We start from the raw sequence: 15,908 nt of genomic DNA on the forward strand, positions 1-15,908 counted from the left end.
GTGCTGAAATGACCCTTCATGCTTTAAAAACTGAGCTGTAGTTAGCTGTAATTGAGGAACATGAACATGAGGACGCTCCGCTTCAGCTGTGCACGCTCAAACGCACATATTAGCATCTCATACGCTGTGTATTTATCACGCTGACAGACTTATCTTTCATGCTTTTATTAATTTCAGCATTAGATGACACACCCAAAGCCCACCCGCAGCACATTCACTGACCATCTGATGTGTGTTATCGTCAGAATAATAATAATACCTTTATTTTATATAGCGCCTTTCCAGTGCTTTACAATAACAGTAGAGGAAGAAACATAAAACAAAACCAGCTCTCCATTGTGTCAGATGTGAAATGTTGTTGTGCTGATAGTCAAAGGCCTCAGTCCTCCGTCAGTCCGTCATCACAGTGCTTCAGTATTCTTCTATTATTATTCCCTCCAGAACTGTCTTGAGCATCTGCGCTCCCGTCTCACGCCTCCAGAAGCCACCGCGTTCATTGCGTTTGGTCTTCTGAGGTGGAGCTCATTTATTAGAGGAGAACAAACACCACAGTGGAGAATCCCACCAGTTCAGCACACTCCACTGCTCTCAGTGATATCTGTGCAGGAGCTGAGGAGGTGATGCTCTACTGTGCATCATATGATGAAGACGCTGATTTATTCACTGATGATTTATGACATATTACAGTTTACACATGAATCTAACTCACATCTCTGCATGTAAACACGGCTAATAACTGTTTGAAATGGTAGTAAGATGAAGACATGTCACTCCTGTGTCTCCGTCCTCCATCATCACCTCTCTCCACACATATATTTCACGCTCCAATGTGATTGTGTTCTGCTGTCAGGCTAATCTTCAGACAATGCAGGAGGAGCTGCTGCTGCTTTAATCCATTAGTCTGTGAAGCAGAAAACAGACACCACAATCTGCAGCAGGAGTCCAGCCCTCTGTGTATCTGTATTCACTTTACACTCGAGTGGAGAAGAGGAGGAGGAGGAGGAGGAGCACCCTTCATCACACACCAGCGCTCTGTCTGCTCAGTGTTTGATTATGAATGAATGGCTTTCAGTCTGAGCATCATTTATCAACATGAAAATCTGAGAATGAGAGCAAACGGCAACCATTAAAGGGCTGCTATTATGCAAAACTCACTTTTATGCGGGCTTTAACCCCAGTAGTGTGTGTGTGTGTGTGTGTCAGCGGTGTGTGAGTATCTCCAGCCTCTAATGCTCAACAGTAATGAATTGTGTTTGCTCTAATCAGGCTTGATGAATGAAACACTTTGATTGACATTCTCTCTTTGTACGTGTCATCAGAGGGGGAAAGCCCCGCCCACTAGTGCCCATCTCATTAGCATAAACAGCAGCCCTGAGTGAGAAGCAGCCGTCTGTCCATTAGCCATTAGAGTGTTTGAGCTGCTGAAGATAATGTCAGCATAGACTAAGAGGATTATATGATTAGATGCATTTTTTAAAAGGTGTATACTCCTTTACGCTGAGCACTTGCATGTTCTAGTGAGGAATATAACAGATTTCCAGCGTTGTTTAGGCTGTGTTTACTGTGTGCTGACCCGTAATGTGGTGATCGTGGCTGGATCTCGGATTCTTCCGTCCTCATCCTTTAGATTATATCCCTCGGGTCGCTTGTCTCTCTCGCTGATCTTCCACAGTTTCACAGTTTTATCTGAAAATAAAGCACAACACACACACAGAGCAGCTTCAATACAGCGTTCAGCGAGTGGGAAACAGTCAGTGGGACACAATCTGGCGCCCGCTGGAACCGCTCCAGCACTAGTAAAGGATGCACACCGTAACTGCACCATCTGAACACGCAGAGACACATGATGTCCAGAAAACACGCTTCATACAGTCTGAGGAGTAAACAACACAGATACTCTTCAGTGCAGAAACAGGCTTTGTTATTAAAACTCTCAAATTAAGCGTTTTCTAGACGTGGAGTGAATTAAAATGAAGAGAGTTTTCATTAAAAACCTGCCTAAATAATCTGCCAATGGGGAAGCAGAATAATCCCTTTTCTCCCTTTTGACATGAGATTATTTTGCTTTCCACATTGGCAGATTATTTAGCTTCTTTAACATTTTTTGCAGTTCATTAAATTCCTCACGGTGAATGTACAGAGAATAAATAAAGGCTCTTGGTTTGCACTTACTGAACACACACACACACACACACACACACCACTAAAATGAGTATTTTTATTATTCTCCTGTGTGTATGTTCAGTAATATCATTTTTATTGCAAAGAATAAGTCATTTTCCTGGTCTTTAAAGTAAAATATCTCAACATAAACAAAGGAGGTTAAGAGAAATGTTCATTTTCAATGGAAATTTTAGACAGCACTTAGAGGTTGTTCCTTCTGAACTCTTCATACTAATATAATATATAATATAAATCACTACCTAAAGACAGCCAAGTTCAGGATATAATGAGATAAAAAAATCAGTCTTTTTATTACTTAAGTTTTTCAAAACTGCAAGAATGAGCTCAATTATACGTTACACCATAATAAAAAATTCCCTGTGACTGCTACAAGGGGTAAAATCCGACATTCATGTCCGAATGTCATGACGACATTACTCTGTTAACGCTAGCATGATATTAAGCAAATAGCTTATAATGAACAAGAGGCGACACTCAATAGAACGTTTCATTGCAACAGCAGTGCCCAGCAACAGCCTCGGATTCCGCCATTTTAGAGTGAACGCGATCGGCTGGATCTTATTGCTGTCGCGATGTCCAGCAGCTGCTTTGTGTTTTATTTCTTTATTAAAAAAACTTATTAAAGCTGAGATGCAACCTGAAAGACGACAATACAACACTTACTATGACAATCATCAGCACTTTTAATTGGTAATTTTACAGACATCTAATATGCTGTTGTTCTGTTGGAGTTTTCATTCCAAAATGGCCCCCACGCCATCTAGTGGCTGTTTCCCAAATTGCACTAGAGTGTCGCCTCTTGGTGATTCTGTGCTCTTTGTAATAAGTGTTCAAGACCTGACTTATCATCAACATGAGTTCTGCATGAAGACCACAACTCCCATGATTCCACACTCATCAAAATACGCCTTTGTTTGTTGTGAATACACACCCTCTAGTGGCAGGACTGGCACACTGTGTCTAACTCTACATGAACCAGAAGATGCAGAAAATTTTATTTCAGTATACTGATGTCCTGCCAACTGGAACTGAATATTGAGTAGAGGGCGGAGCCTTCTTCATTTTAATCTACTAATGGAGTGAGTAAATTAATCTTATTTCAAAGCAAAAACAAGAGTATTTCTCTTCCCATATTGGCTTATACTGCTTGTTTTGATGAAAAACACACTTCATTTGGACTCATTATTTCTGAAACGAGACCATATGTTTTGCTTGTCTAGAAAATGCATTTTGATTGAAGAATATTTAGATATGTGGACTAGAATTAAGACAGAAACTCTAGATAAGAAAAAGCATATTTGTGCAGTGCAGTAAATTCACCACTGTAAATGCACAGAGAATAAATAAAGGCTCTTGGTTTACACTTACTGGACACACTATAACTGGACCACCATTTCATTCTGACTCATTATTTCTGAAAACAACACCATGTTTGCTTGTCTAGAAAATGCTTCTTTAAGAATATTTAGATATTCAGATTAGAAACACGACATAAACTCTAAGTATGTAAAGCATTTTTGTGCAGTGCATTGAACTCCATGATCAATGCATTCCACAGAGAATTAAATGAAAGCTCTTGGTTTACACTTACTGGACACACCATAAATATTGAGGCTTTATTTCTCATTCACATATGTTTCAGCACTAATCCACCTTTGTTTGTTGTGAACACACGCCCTCTAGTGGCAGAAACTAAACTTCAAGTGCGCTGCTGTGTAAGTGAATGAGTGCTGGTGTTTGCTCACCGTTGGTGGACAGCAGGAAGTAGGCAGCGTTCTGCTGAGGAAGCCAGCGAATCTTATTGATCTTCTCCTCGATTTCTAAACTCTTCAGATAGTCAAACTCCGGCTCGTGACTCTGAAACGTGCTGTAAACATTATATTCTCCTCGTCTCTGAGGCTGGTTCTTGCTCTGCGCACACACAGGAGAGAAAAATCACTCATGTAGACCACTGAAAACCTCATTTCATACAAAACAGGGGTGTGTTCACCCACAAGTGAACATTTACTTACTATTGACTCTCTTCCTCGAGTTTATTTTCTATGTTGAACACACAATAAGATATTCTGAAGAAAGATAAAAACCACTGACTTCCATAGGAACAGAAAAACACAATGGAAGTCAATGGTTACCGGTTTTCAGCATTCTTCAGATTATCTTCTTTTGTGTTTAACAGAAGAAAGGAACTCATAAAGGAGTGAAACCGCCTAAAGGAGAGTGTATAGTGAGTAAATGTTCATTTTTGGGTGAACTATCCCTTTATTATAGTGAATCTGCATATTGAAAAACTGGCATACACTGGTGATTATACACTGTGATATATAAAACTGCACAGGATGACTTTATTTGGAAAGAATTCATCACTCTAAATTGATTGGGATGGTTTTGTAGGGGTGTGGAGCTTTCTAATATATACAAAATTATTGAGAAATATAATAAATTAAAGCACAGATAGATGAAGACGGAAATTAAATGAACAGCTCTTTGTTTTTTGCAGTATTGAGTTAGAGAAAATCAATAATCAAATATATAATAGCACTGTGTAGTCTTCATGGCATACACAAACCCAATTAATGTGTGTTAAAGCTGCACACTTGATCCTTTCTTGAGTCCAAATGGATTACATTTGCTTGTGATCGTACAGTCAGAGGCCTTAAAACCCATCTGATAGCTCATATTGTGCAGCTCTAGCTTGAAACATGTCTAGGATGAGTAAATGATGGCAGAGATGTCCTTTTTGGGTGAACTGATCCTCTAATAGTGGCTGAAATTGCTGCATTTGCTCTATTGTTATGCAGATTCTCTGAGCATGTGATTGTGAAGCGCCTGCCTGTACGGGTTCTGCATTTCTGAGAATGCCAGAACCCATGCTGTGAAAACGGCCGCTCATCATACACTGATGTACACATGCACAGAGAACTCTACACATGCTGTGATGTGGGACCACTACACATACAGTAGAATAATGTTTGTAGACTTTAAGTTTCCAGAATGAGGTGTTGTTCCTGTTTTAAGCAGACTTGATGATCTCCAGATGTCTGTCTGCAGTGACTGTGAGATGAGGAAGGACTCTATAGTCAGTGATTGATTAGAGAATGATGACCCGAGCTGATCATCTCGAATGAATGAACAGGACGTGTTCAATAGTGGATGAAGGTCGCTGTGACGCGCTGCTGATCGTGTTCAGGGTTAATCGTGTGTTTCCGGGTCACAGTTGGACTGTTGTGTTAATGCATTCACAATCAATGGTGTGTGTGTGTGTGTGTGTGTGTGTGTGTGTGTGTGTGTGTGTGTGTGATCAGACCTCCTGCTCTCTCTGGAAGACCACCACTCGTCCTCCTTTGTCTCCGGTGGCCAGAAGCTCTCCGCTGGGGTTAAACTCCACAGTAGAGATGATATCAGCTGAAACACAGATGGAGAACACACTGCTGATGGGGAGAGGTGTGTGAGGGTCTTGAGGAGTCGTGATAATGAGACTTGTGACGTCATTAACTTTACAGATGCTGTTTGAGCTACATTTGTTTAAATCATAGAGAGGGCGGGGCTTACAAGCTCAAGTGTGTGTGTGTGTGTGTATGTGTATGTTTGTTTGTTTATGTGTACGCGTGTTTGTTTGCTTGTTTGTGCTTTGTTTACGTGTGTGTGAGTGTGTGTTTTTGTGCTTGTTTGTTTACTTTGTGTGTGAGTGAGTGAGTGAGGGTTTGTTTTGTGTGTGTTTATGCGTCTGTGTGTGTGTGTGTGTGTGTGTGTGTGTGTGTGTGTGTGTGAGTATGAGTGAGGGTTTGTTTTGTGTGTGTGTGTGTGTGTTTATTTACGTGTGTGTATGTATGTATGTATGTATGTATGTATGTATGTGCATGTGTGTTTGTTTGTTTGCTTGTTTACGTGTGTGTGCATGTGGGTTAGTTTTTTTGTGTGTGCTTGTGTGTTTTTGTGCTTGTTTGTTTACGTGTGTGTGAGTGAGGGTTTGTTTTGTTTGTGTGTGTTTATTTACAGGTGTGTGTGTGTGTGTGTGTGTGTGTGTACACGTATGTGTGTGTGGGTTTGTTTGTTTTTGTGTGTGAGTTTGTTTGTTTGCGTGTTTATTTGTGTGTGTGTGTGTGTGTGTGTGTGGGTTTGTTTGCTTGTTTACGTGTGTTTGTGCTTTGTTTATGTCTGTGTGTGGGTTAATTTTTTGTGTGTTTTTGTGTGTGTGTGTGTGTGTGTGTGAGTGAGGGTTTGTTTTGTTTGTGTGTGTTTATTTACAGGTGTGTGTGTACGTATATGTGTGGGTTTGTTTGTGTGTGTGTGTGTGTGTGTGTGTGTGTAGGTTTGTTTGTGTTTGTGCATGTGTGTTTGTTTGCTTGTTTATGTGTGTTTGTGTGTGTTTGTGCTTTGTTTATGTGTGGGTTAGTTTTGTGTGTGCTTGTGTGTTTTTGTGTGTGTGTGTTCTTAATGGCTTGGACATGTGTTTACGTGTGTGTGTGCGCAAGTGATTTATTGATTGATCAGATTATACTCTGGTAATATACTGCAGCTCTCTGAGATCTGCATCCGTGATCATCCCCATAATGACCATCCCTGAACACATCATGCAGCTCTCAGCTGAAGAAGCAGAGCGTGTTCCTCCAGAGCGAGGTGGGGAAACAGCTGAACACACACTCCGAGACTAATAATCTGACGCTTCACACTGAAAGATGGAACGTGTGTGTGTGTGTGGATCAGACTGTCGAGTGCCCTTAATCAGATGTGGAGCATCAGCGGCGCTCATCCATCACACACACTAAATCCACTGCAGACGATACACACACACACACATACACACACACACACTCAGCGTTCACGTAGCAGAGGATTAATAAATCAGGAAGATTGATCGTAAATGCACAGAGCGATCCAGGCTCCTCTTCCTCATGCACACAGAACACAGCGCTTCACTCTCCTGCAAGTGTGTGTGTGTGTGTGTGTGTGTGTGTGTTTCCTACCTCTCAGAAATGGCCCGTTCTCCTCCTCAAAGAGATGCATGAGCTCAGAGCAGCAGAGGAGTCTTACACTGCTGAGGTTATTAGTGTTTAGAAGCGTTCATTCAGCAGACACATGCCTCTAATAGCATCAAACGCCAAACGCTACACACGTAACGTGTGTGTGTGTGTGTGTGTGTGTGTGTGTGTGTGTGTGTGTGTTTATCCACACCCTCAATGAATTCATTGCTGCTGATGTGCAGATGGGAGGAAGTGGTTGCCATGGAGATGCTTCCATTGCTGTTGTGCTCCAATTGACTGGAGGACTTTGCAGTGTGTGTGTGAGTGTGAGTCTATTTCTGAAGCACATTTCAGCACAGTGCAGTCTGTCTGCTGCTCCCATTCTGGAAGATGGCATATTTCAGATGGGAAGTCTCTGATGGCCAGACAGTGGATGTCTTTCTCAACACTGGCTGTGTTTCCATCCAGAGATGTGAGTTAGATTGGTGTGTAAAACTGTAATATGTCATAAATCAGCGTCTTCATCATATGATGCACAGTAGAGCATCACCCTCCTCAGCTCCTGCTACTAATCAATGAGCTGCACCTCAGAAGACCAAACACAATGAACACAGTGGCTTCTGGAGGCGTGAGACGGGAGCGCAGATGCTCAAGACAGTTCTGGAGAGAATAATAATAGAATATTACTGAAGCACTGTGATGACGGACTGACGGAGGACTGAGGCCTTTTACTATCAGCACAACAACATCTGACACAATGGAGAGCTGCAGACCAACATTAATAACGCAAACACCCTCACACACACATTAATATCTGTCGGATCATCAGATCAGCAGAAACTACAGCACTGAAGCACACACACTGGTGAAGCGCAGATTATTTTATGCAATAATCCAGAATGCACATGACATTAGTTAAAGAGCGTCTCTTCATAAACTGCTGTAATGTGCTTCATTGCAGTGTTCCTCCATCCACAGATGCACCTGAACACAGTAACCGGCTTCTCCTCATTAGAAACGCATTAGACGCAGCGCTCTGAGACAGCCAGAAAACTGATGACGAGGCTTTAATGAGTCTGCCTAATCATACACACATTATTCTTCATCATACTGTCGCACACAAGGAGAGGAAAACAGAGAGAGTCAGATCTTCAGAGAGAGAGAGTTCAGTGGTGCAGTGCTGCTGCTGTCAAATATTCAGAGAAATAATATTGCACAGTAGAGATGATCAATGCTGGAGAATTATGGTATATTTAAGTATTGCAATAATGATATTCCTAAACATTTTAGTTCTATTTGGCTATGATTTTAAATTTATGTAATGATATTAAAATAAGGAGATCTAACTAATCTATTTCTATTTCTAGATCTATTTTTTTTCTTTTTTTCAATTTTTTTTTTCAATTTTTTTTCAATTTTTTTTTTGTTTTTAGTTTTTTTCTTTTCTTTTTTTTCTATTTTTAATTTTTTTTCTATTTTTTTCAATTTTTTTCTATTTTCTTTCTATTTTTTTATTTATTTTTTCAATTTTTTTTTCAATTTTTCTTTTTTCTTTTTTTTTTCCTATTTTTATTTATTTATTCATTTATTTTATATATATATATATATATATATATATATATATATATATATATATATATATATATATATATATATATATATATATATATATATATATATATATATATAGATATATATATATATATAGATATATAGATATAGATTATCTGTTTATTGTCCTGTCTCTGTAATCCTGTTGCACTGTAGAAGCTCTGTCACCAAAACAAGTTCTTCGTATGTGTGAACACACCTGGCAATAAAGCTCTTTCTGATTCTGATCTGATTAATTCTAGTTCAGCATTCAGGGCTCTATTTTAATGATCTAGGTGCAAAGTCTAAAGCTCATAGCGCAAAGGCATTAAGAGCGTGTCTGAATCCACTTTTGCTGTTTTCAGGACGGTTAAATCCGCTCTGCTCCCGGCGCATGGTCTAACAGGGTTGAGCTTATTCTCTTCATGAGTTCTGGCTGTGTTTGAGCATAATCTGCATTAAACCAGTCTCGTCTCTCATTCCCTTTAAGAGTCGGTTGCGTCGCTCCATGGTGCATTTGCTATTTACACGGTGACTATGTAACGCCCCATTTACACCGGGCTTCAACATCAACGCTTGACAGAGGGCGTGTCTGAAGTTGGGGCTGACGTGATCGTCATAGCAGCGTCAGCCAATGAAATTAGTCAGCAATAGGCCACTGTCTGAGCTGAGGTATTTGCATACAGCGATCTGATTGGCTGACGCTTCCGTCTGCGCTTGAAAAGTTGAGCAAGTCCCAGCTTCTGCAGCGAGCAACGCCACTGAAGCGCCGCAGACGGATCCACAATGCAGTTCGCCAACGCCTGATGTCACCCATTCAAAGTGAATGGAAAGCGTGAAAGCTGAGAGTGTAAAAACTGAACGCTTCACTAGCGAGAAAACAGTAAAACAGAGCATCTGCAGCGCGAGGATAAAGAACCAGCCTCCTCCATTCAGCCTCTTTACTTTCTCTTTACTTTACTCCTTTACTTTGGTGGAGTGAGGAAACGGTGGAGACTCACTCCCCTGAACACATCCATTAGCCCACATGTTTAATCTCCTTTGTTAAGAGCAAAGATTTGTGTCAAAACTATTTCTAAATTCAGCTCTAATCTCCAGCAGAGGAATAAATGATCAATAATAATGAAGTGTGGTCAAAACACTGAGTTATATCCAAACACACACGTCCTGTTCTGATGCCCCATATGGTGATGCAGACATCTCCAAAACCCCACAGATGGACACATCTACACTTGTGTTTATTAAAACAGATATAAATCTGCATATAATCAATAATACTGCTGATAATAATCACGTTATACAGATGCAGATCATCATGAATGAACTGAAGAAGCCCCCCGAGGTGAAGAAGGCATGGAGGCAGTGCTGTTTATATTGATGGAGAACATCATCATTTCTGGATCATTTTAATCCTTTAATTGTTTTCATCTGTAAAGATATGTGTGTGTTGCTGATCATCCTGTGTGTGTTCAGCAGTGTGTCAGCGAGGCGCACAGCTAACACACTCTGCGCTGGACTTTAGAGCTGCTCTCCGCTGATCTATTGTGCAGTCTATTTTAGATCCTCAAAATAGAAACACACCAACAATGCACTTTAACACACCTCCTGTTCGGATCAGCCACACACATGAGTCCACAGAGTGATGCAAATGGATTTACTGTTTAAACAACATGGCGTAAAAGAGGAAAATTAGGGTTGAGCTGTTCTGAAAACAGCAACACATCACTGCAAACACATCACACGCCTTATTGCACCGGGTGCATGATCGGGCCCTCAGTCTTTAAAACACTGTGAATGAGTGTAACACTGATATGCAGATATTCCTGATTGGCTGTTGTCATTTAGATAAATTATGCATAAAGTAAATGTAATAAATCACACCTGTCTGAGATCTGTATACTGCATGTGTTATCATTACAGTAATTTAGCTGTGTATATTTTACAGCTCCATTTCACAGTCTGATAGCACCATTCAGCAACATTCACCTGCGCAAAATAAACCACAGCGGAATGAACCACTGACTATTGCAGCATATGTTTCACACAGCGGATGCCCTTCCAGCTGCAACCCAGTACTGGGAAACACCCATACACAATCATTCACACACACACACACACACACACACACACACACTCATACACTACGGCCAGTTTAGTTGATCAGTTCCCCTATAGCGCATGTGTTTGGACTGTGGGGGAAACCGGAGCACCCGGAGGAAACCCACACCAACACGAGGAGAACATGCTAACTCCACACAGAAACACCAACTGACCCAGCTGAGACTCGAACCAGAGACCTTGCTGTGAGGCCACAGTGCTACACCAGTGAGTACACCACTGTGCAACCCTAATGTGGATTATTTTAACGTCAGATATTTACCACCACTAATGTACAATACAACATTACAGCAGAAGGCAAATTAAACATGAATATTTGATTTAAAGTTAGGCTTTTTGCATTAATTTACAAAGTAAACGTAGTCATTTAGCAGACGCTTTTCTCCTAATGTAATGTACAGTGTATTTACATGTATATTCCACACCTCCACTTGGATGATGCTCTGGCAGCCACAGGACAACAGCGCCAGAGCTTCACCACACACCAGCTATAGGTGGAGTGGAGAGTTTGGCCAGGACACTGGGGTTACACCCCTACTCTTCACCAGAAGTGCCATGGGATTATTAATGAGCACAGAGACCTTCACTGACAGTATAGTGTCCCCTTCACATGTTGAGTGCCCCCTGCTGGCCAACAGCAGCCTAGTGTTCCCATATGGTCTCCCATCCAGACTCAGCCGTGCTCAGCTTCAGTGAGGGCCCGCTCTGGGCTGCAGGGCGATGTTGCTCTGGCTGTAATGAAGTTCTTCTCAGTTTCTTTAATTGCAGATTTCCCCTTCTGCTGATGTTCAGATCATTTACACTCACGTGGCCTTTATAAACATACTGATCGTCTTGTTTGTGTGTCGTGTTGTTAAGCGTGATCTAGACGTGTGTTTGCTCTCTGCATTAAATCAGTCAGTAAATCCTGCGGTCGATCGGTCGGTCAGGGGCGTCTGCTGCAGAGGTCAGAGGTCAGACTCATTTACCCAGAGTGCTTTGGGAAAGAAGCGATCTGTCTGGCTCTCATTACTCACAGCCCATAAACTAGGTTACCGTGCCAACCTGTCTAATCCCATCAGCCCCTGCAGCTCTCCAACACGTATGATCACGGCTTCCCCATCACTGAGGCATCATGGGAAATACTGAGAATAGCCCACTCAGAGTCACACATTAGCATACACCTACACACTAATGTACAGATGAAGACAACATTAGCATTATCACTGTCAGACATGCTTTATTCAAAGATTAATTAAAGTGCAGATTACTCCAACACATTTCTAATCATGATAGTTTAATAACTCATCTCTAATAACTGATTTATTTTCTCTGTGCCATGATGACAGCACATAATATTAGACTAGATATTCTTCAAGACACTAGTATTCAGCTTAAAGTCACATTTAAAGGCTTCACTAGGGTAATTAGGGTAAAGTTAGGGTAATTGAACAGTGGTTTCTTCTGGAGACCTTTATTAGGTACACCTCACTAGTTCCGGGTCGGACCCCATTTTGTCTACATGCCTAAATGCATTGAGCTGCTGCCATGTGATTGGCTGATTAGAAATGTGCGTTAACGAGCAGTTGAACAGGTGTACCTAATAAAGTGGCCGGTGAGTGTTTATAGTAATGATAAATAATAGTGGTAATAATATTTACCATTGATTATTGAATATTGTTTTTATTCCTGCCAAACTAACAGAGATTTGGAGTTTCTAATAGATTTCATAGGAAATTCTTGCTCCATTAAAAATAAACTGGGAAAAATTAAAGCGTGTGTGTGTGTGTGTGTGTGTGTGTCAGTTAGTGCGTATCTCTGTGTGTATCTGTGTGTGTGAGAGAGATGTGTGTGTGTGTGTGTGTGTGCCCATGGATCAGGCAAATGTAGGTCAGTGTGATTCGGCTGAAACAAACTCAGAATCAGGAGAGGCAGAACAGAGGCTGCCGTCAGCACAGGACCTGATTGAGGACTGTGTGTGTGTGTCAGTAATCTGCTGTGAGTGTGAGATCAAAGTGTTTACTGAGGATCAGATGAACAACACCATTACTGCTGCTGTGACCTGCTGTCTGACGGCTCTCTGCACAGACCGAGCTCAAAATACACAACCAGACCCTCAGATGACGATTAAACACACACACACACACACACACACACACACACACACACGCACTACATATAACCATATCATTTTAGGTCAGAAACTAAGCTTTTTGGGTGGATATGTGGTTCATTGTTTAGCACTGTGGCCTCACAGTAAGAAGGTCTCTGGTTCGAGTCCCGGCTGGGTCAGTGTGTGTTTCTGTGTGGAGTTTGCATGTTCTCCCCGTGTTGGTGTGGGTTTCCTCCTGGTGCTCCGGTTTCCCCCACAGTCCAAACACATGCGCTATAGGGGAATTAAATTGGCCGTAGTGTATGAAATATGCTGAAATAGTTGGTGGTTCATTCCGCTGTGGCAAGCCAAAGGAAAATGAATGAATAAGCTTTTTTGCACTGTAACTGATGATCAACAGTGAAATGACAGATCGTCACAATAAGACTAGTCAGCAAAAATCATCACATTTGCTGAAACGGAGACTCAAAATCAGCCCAGAATGGATGAAAACGACCCAACAGCACACAAGGGTTAATGCATTCAGCGTTAAGCTGCACGATTAATCATTCAAAGATCGTGATCTCAGTTCAAACACCCATGCCGAATCAGTTATACATGATGGTGATCTGCGTATGTTTATTAACTCCTGGATGCTCCAATCAAATCTGCATTTGGCAGAGAGAGTCAGGCTTTTAGTCTTCTCAGTCTTATTTCAGAGTTACAATTAAATAGCACAGAAGCACTGGGAGCACAGCGTATAGTTCAGATATTATGGTAAAGACTAAAATCAGCGTTTAATGCAACTTGATGCTCAAAATGAAAGTTGTAGTAATTACATAGTTTAACCAATAGGTGGCGACAAACAGCCATTAAAAAAGAAGTCTGTGAATAATTTAATCAAACATAATGAAACGTGTTTTTATGAGTCTGTTATTAATTACTTGATTGAAATGAGGCTAAACAATAAATATGATGTGTTGTACAAGACTTTAATGTTGACTGAATACATTTTCACAGTATTTTATTGATTGATTGATTGATTTGGACGGTTTTTCCTGATTTTTGTCTTTTATTAAAAAGACAGGCTGTAAGTTATGTTTGTTAAAACCAAACGTTCTGTTTTTGTAATAAATAGAGAGTCAATTACATTTGTTATTTCCCTTTTTGCTGAAAAATGGTTTGATCCGTGACTCAAAACCGGTAATGTGATGCGGTACACTACTGCTGAATATGATCAATAATACACTATTTTTTCTTTCGGCTTAGTCTCTTTATTCATCAGGGGTCACCACAGTGGAATGAACCACCAACTATTCCAGCATATGTTTTACACAGCAGATGCCCTTCCAGCTGCAACCCAGTACTGGGAAACACCCATACACACTCATTCTCTCTCTCACACACACACAAACACACACACACAATGGCCAGTTTAGTTGATCAATTCCCCTATAGCGCATGTGTTTGGGCTGTGGGGGAAACCGGAGCACCCGGAGGAAACCCACACCAACACGGGGAGAACATGCAAACTCCACACAGAAACACCAACTGACCCAGCTGGGACTCGAACCAGCGACCTTCTTATTGTGAGGCGATCATGCTAACCCTCTGTGACACCGTGATGTCTCAATACAGTATTTGTAGATAGTAAAAACAGCAGATATTATGATGAATAAGGATAAATCAACATGATTACTGATACTGCATTTAATTAAAGCAGCTATTGTAATTAGTCTGTTAATATTAGAGTGTCCAGTGCTTCTCTGTGCTGGATTAATGTCTTTTACTCTGTTTTACTTCATCTGTTTGGCACAATCCTGGTGAAGGCGCATGATGAGCAGCCATAAACTCTGCAGCTCCATCATCTGTTAATGACCTGTGAAATGCAGCCTTTTCTCCTCTCAGACTCGTCTTCGTGTGTGCGTGTGTGTGCGTGTGTGTGTGTGTGTGTGTGTGTGTGTGTGTGTGTGTGTGTGTGTGCGTGTGCGTGTGTGTGTGTGTGTGTGTGTGTTCGCCCTCCTCTTTCCCACAGGGCTTTTTTCCAGGAAATAAGGTTAATGAGTTTTCTGGCTGTGTGTGTGTGTGTGAGATGCTGTGTGTGTGTGATTGGTGTGTGTCAGCAGGTGGTCAGGATTATTATAACCAGCTCAAATCACACTGAATATAGTCTTTACTCCAGTCGAATGAATGAATCGTGTTGTGTTTAGATCTTTTGTCTGAATGCGTCGACGTCGATACGGTACGGATCACCAAATATGTAGTACCGGTTCTGGTAAAACGTGAACGTGCCTTTCCCTTCACACACTAGCAGAGGCGCAGGGGAACACAGAACTGATCATGACTGAAGATGACAGATGGAGATTCAGCTGAGGGGAATAAAGGGTTAAAGATCATCTTCACAACATCACCACAGTATAGCCGACCGTGTGCTGTGTGTGTTCCTGTCATTTCACTGAGGATTAAAGCAGTCACCTACACTGCAGAGCGGGACTCGCCAGCCGGTTACTGGAGCAGCAGAGACTATGATGTATGGGACTCTGTCAGTAACTGTTGCAGTTCATATGGACCACAGGTGTCAAACTCGGTTCCTGGAGGGCCGCAGCTCTGCACAGTTTAGTTCCAATCCTCATTAAACACACCTGATCAAACTAATGGAGTCCTTCAGGCTTGTTTGAGACCTGCAGGTGAGTGTGTTGGAGCAGGGCTGAAACCGTGCAGAGCTGTGGCCCTCCAGGAACTGAGTTTGATGTAGACCGGTTTCTTCCTCCTCCAGATCATAACATGTACGTGTCGTTATAATGATCGCCTCATTTTCTGTAGTTTGTAAAATATGTGTTTATTGGTGTGTTATAGGCTGTAATCGCCCCGTGCGGCTTGTAATCCTGTATCTATTATAGATCAGTGTGCTGTATCTGTATGAGGCTGTTCACATCTTGTGTCCTAAACCATGCTGATAACACCACGCATGCTTCATCCTTTAC

At 41.4% G+C, this 15,908-nt stretch overlaps 1 protein-coding gene across 1 annotated transcript in view; it reads right to left on the reverse strand.

Annotated features, from left to right (window-relative positions):
* ppp2r2ba (protein phosphatase 2, regulatory subunit B, beta a) overlaps positions 1–15,908 on the reverse strand; it is a 31,238-nt gene that overhangs the window by 10,440 nt on the left and 4,890 nt on the right. The window contains exons 2-4 of the mRNA XM_056472629.1: positions 5,489–5,586; positions 3,930–4,095; positions 1,570–1,686 (exon numbers count right to left, since the gene is read on the reverse strand). Of these exons, the coding sequence (XP_056328604.1) occupies positions 1,570–1,686; positions 3,930–4,095; positions 5,489–5,586 (381 nt within the window). The remainder of the gene's footprint in view (positions 1–1,569; positions 1,687–3,929; positions 4,096–5,488; positions 5,587–15,908) is intronic.

Source organism: Danio aesculapii, chromosome 14, assembly GCF_903798145.1.
Source record: "Danio aesculapii chromosome 14, fDanAes4.1, whole genome shotgun sequence".
Taxonomy (NCBI): domain Eukaryota; kingdom Metazoa; phylum Chordata; class Actinopteri; order Cypriniformes; family Danionidae; genus Danio; species Danio aesculapii.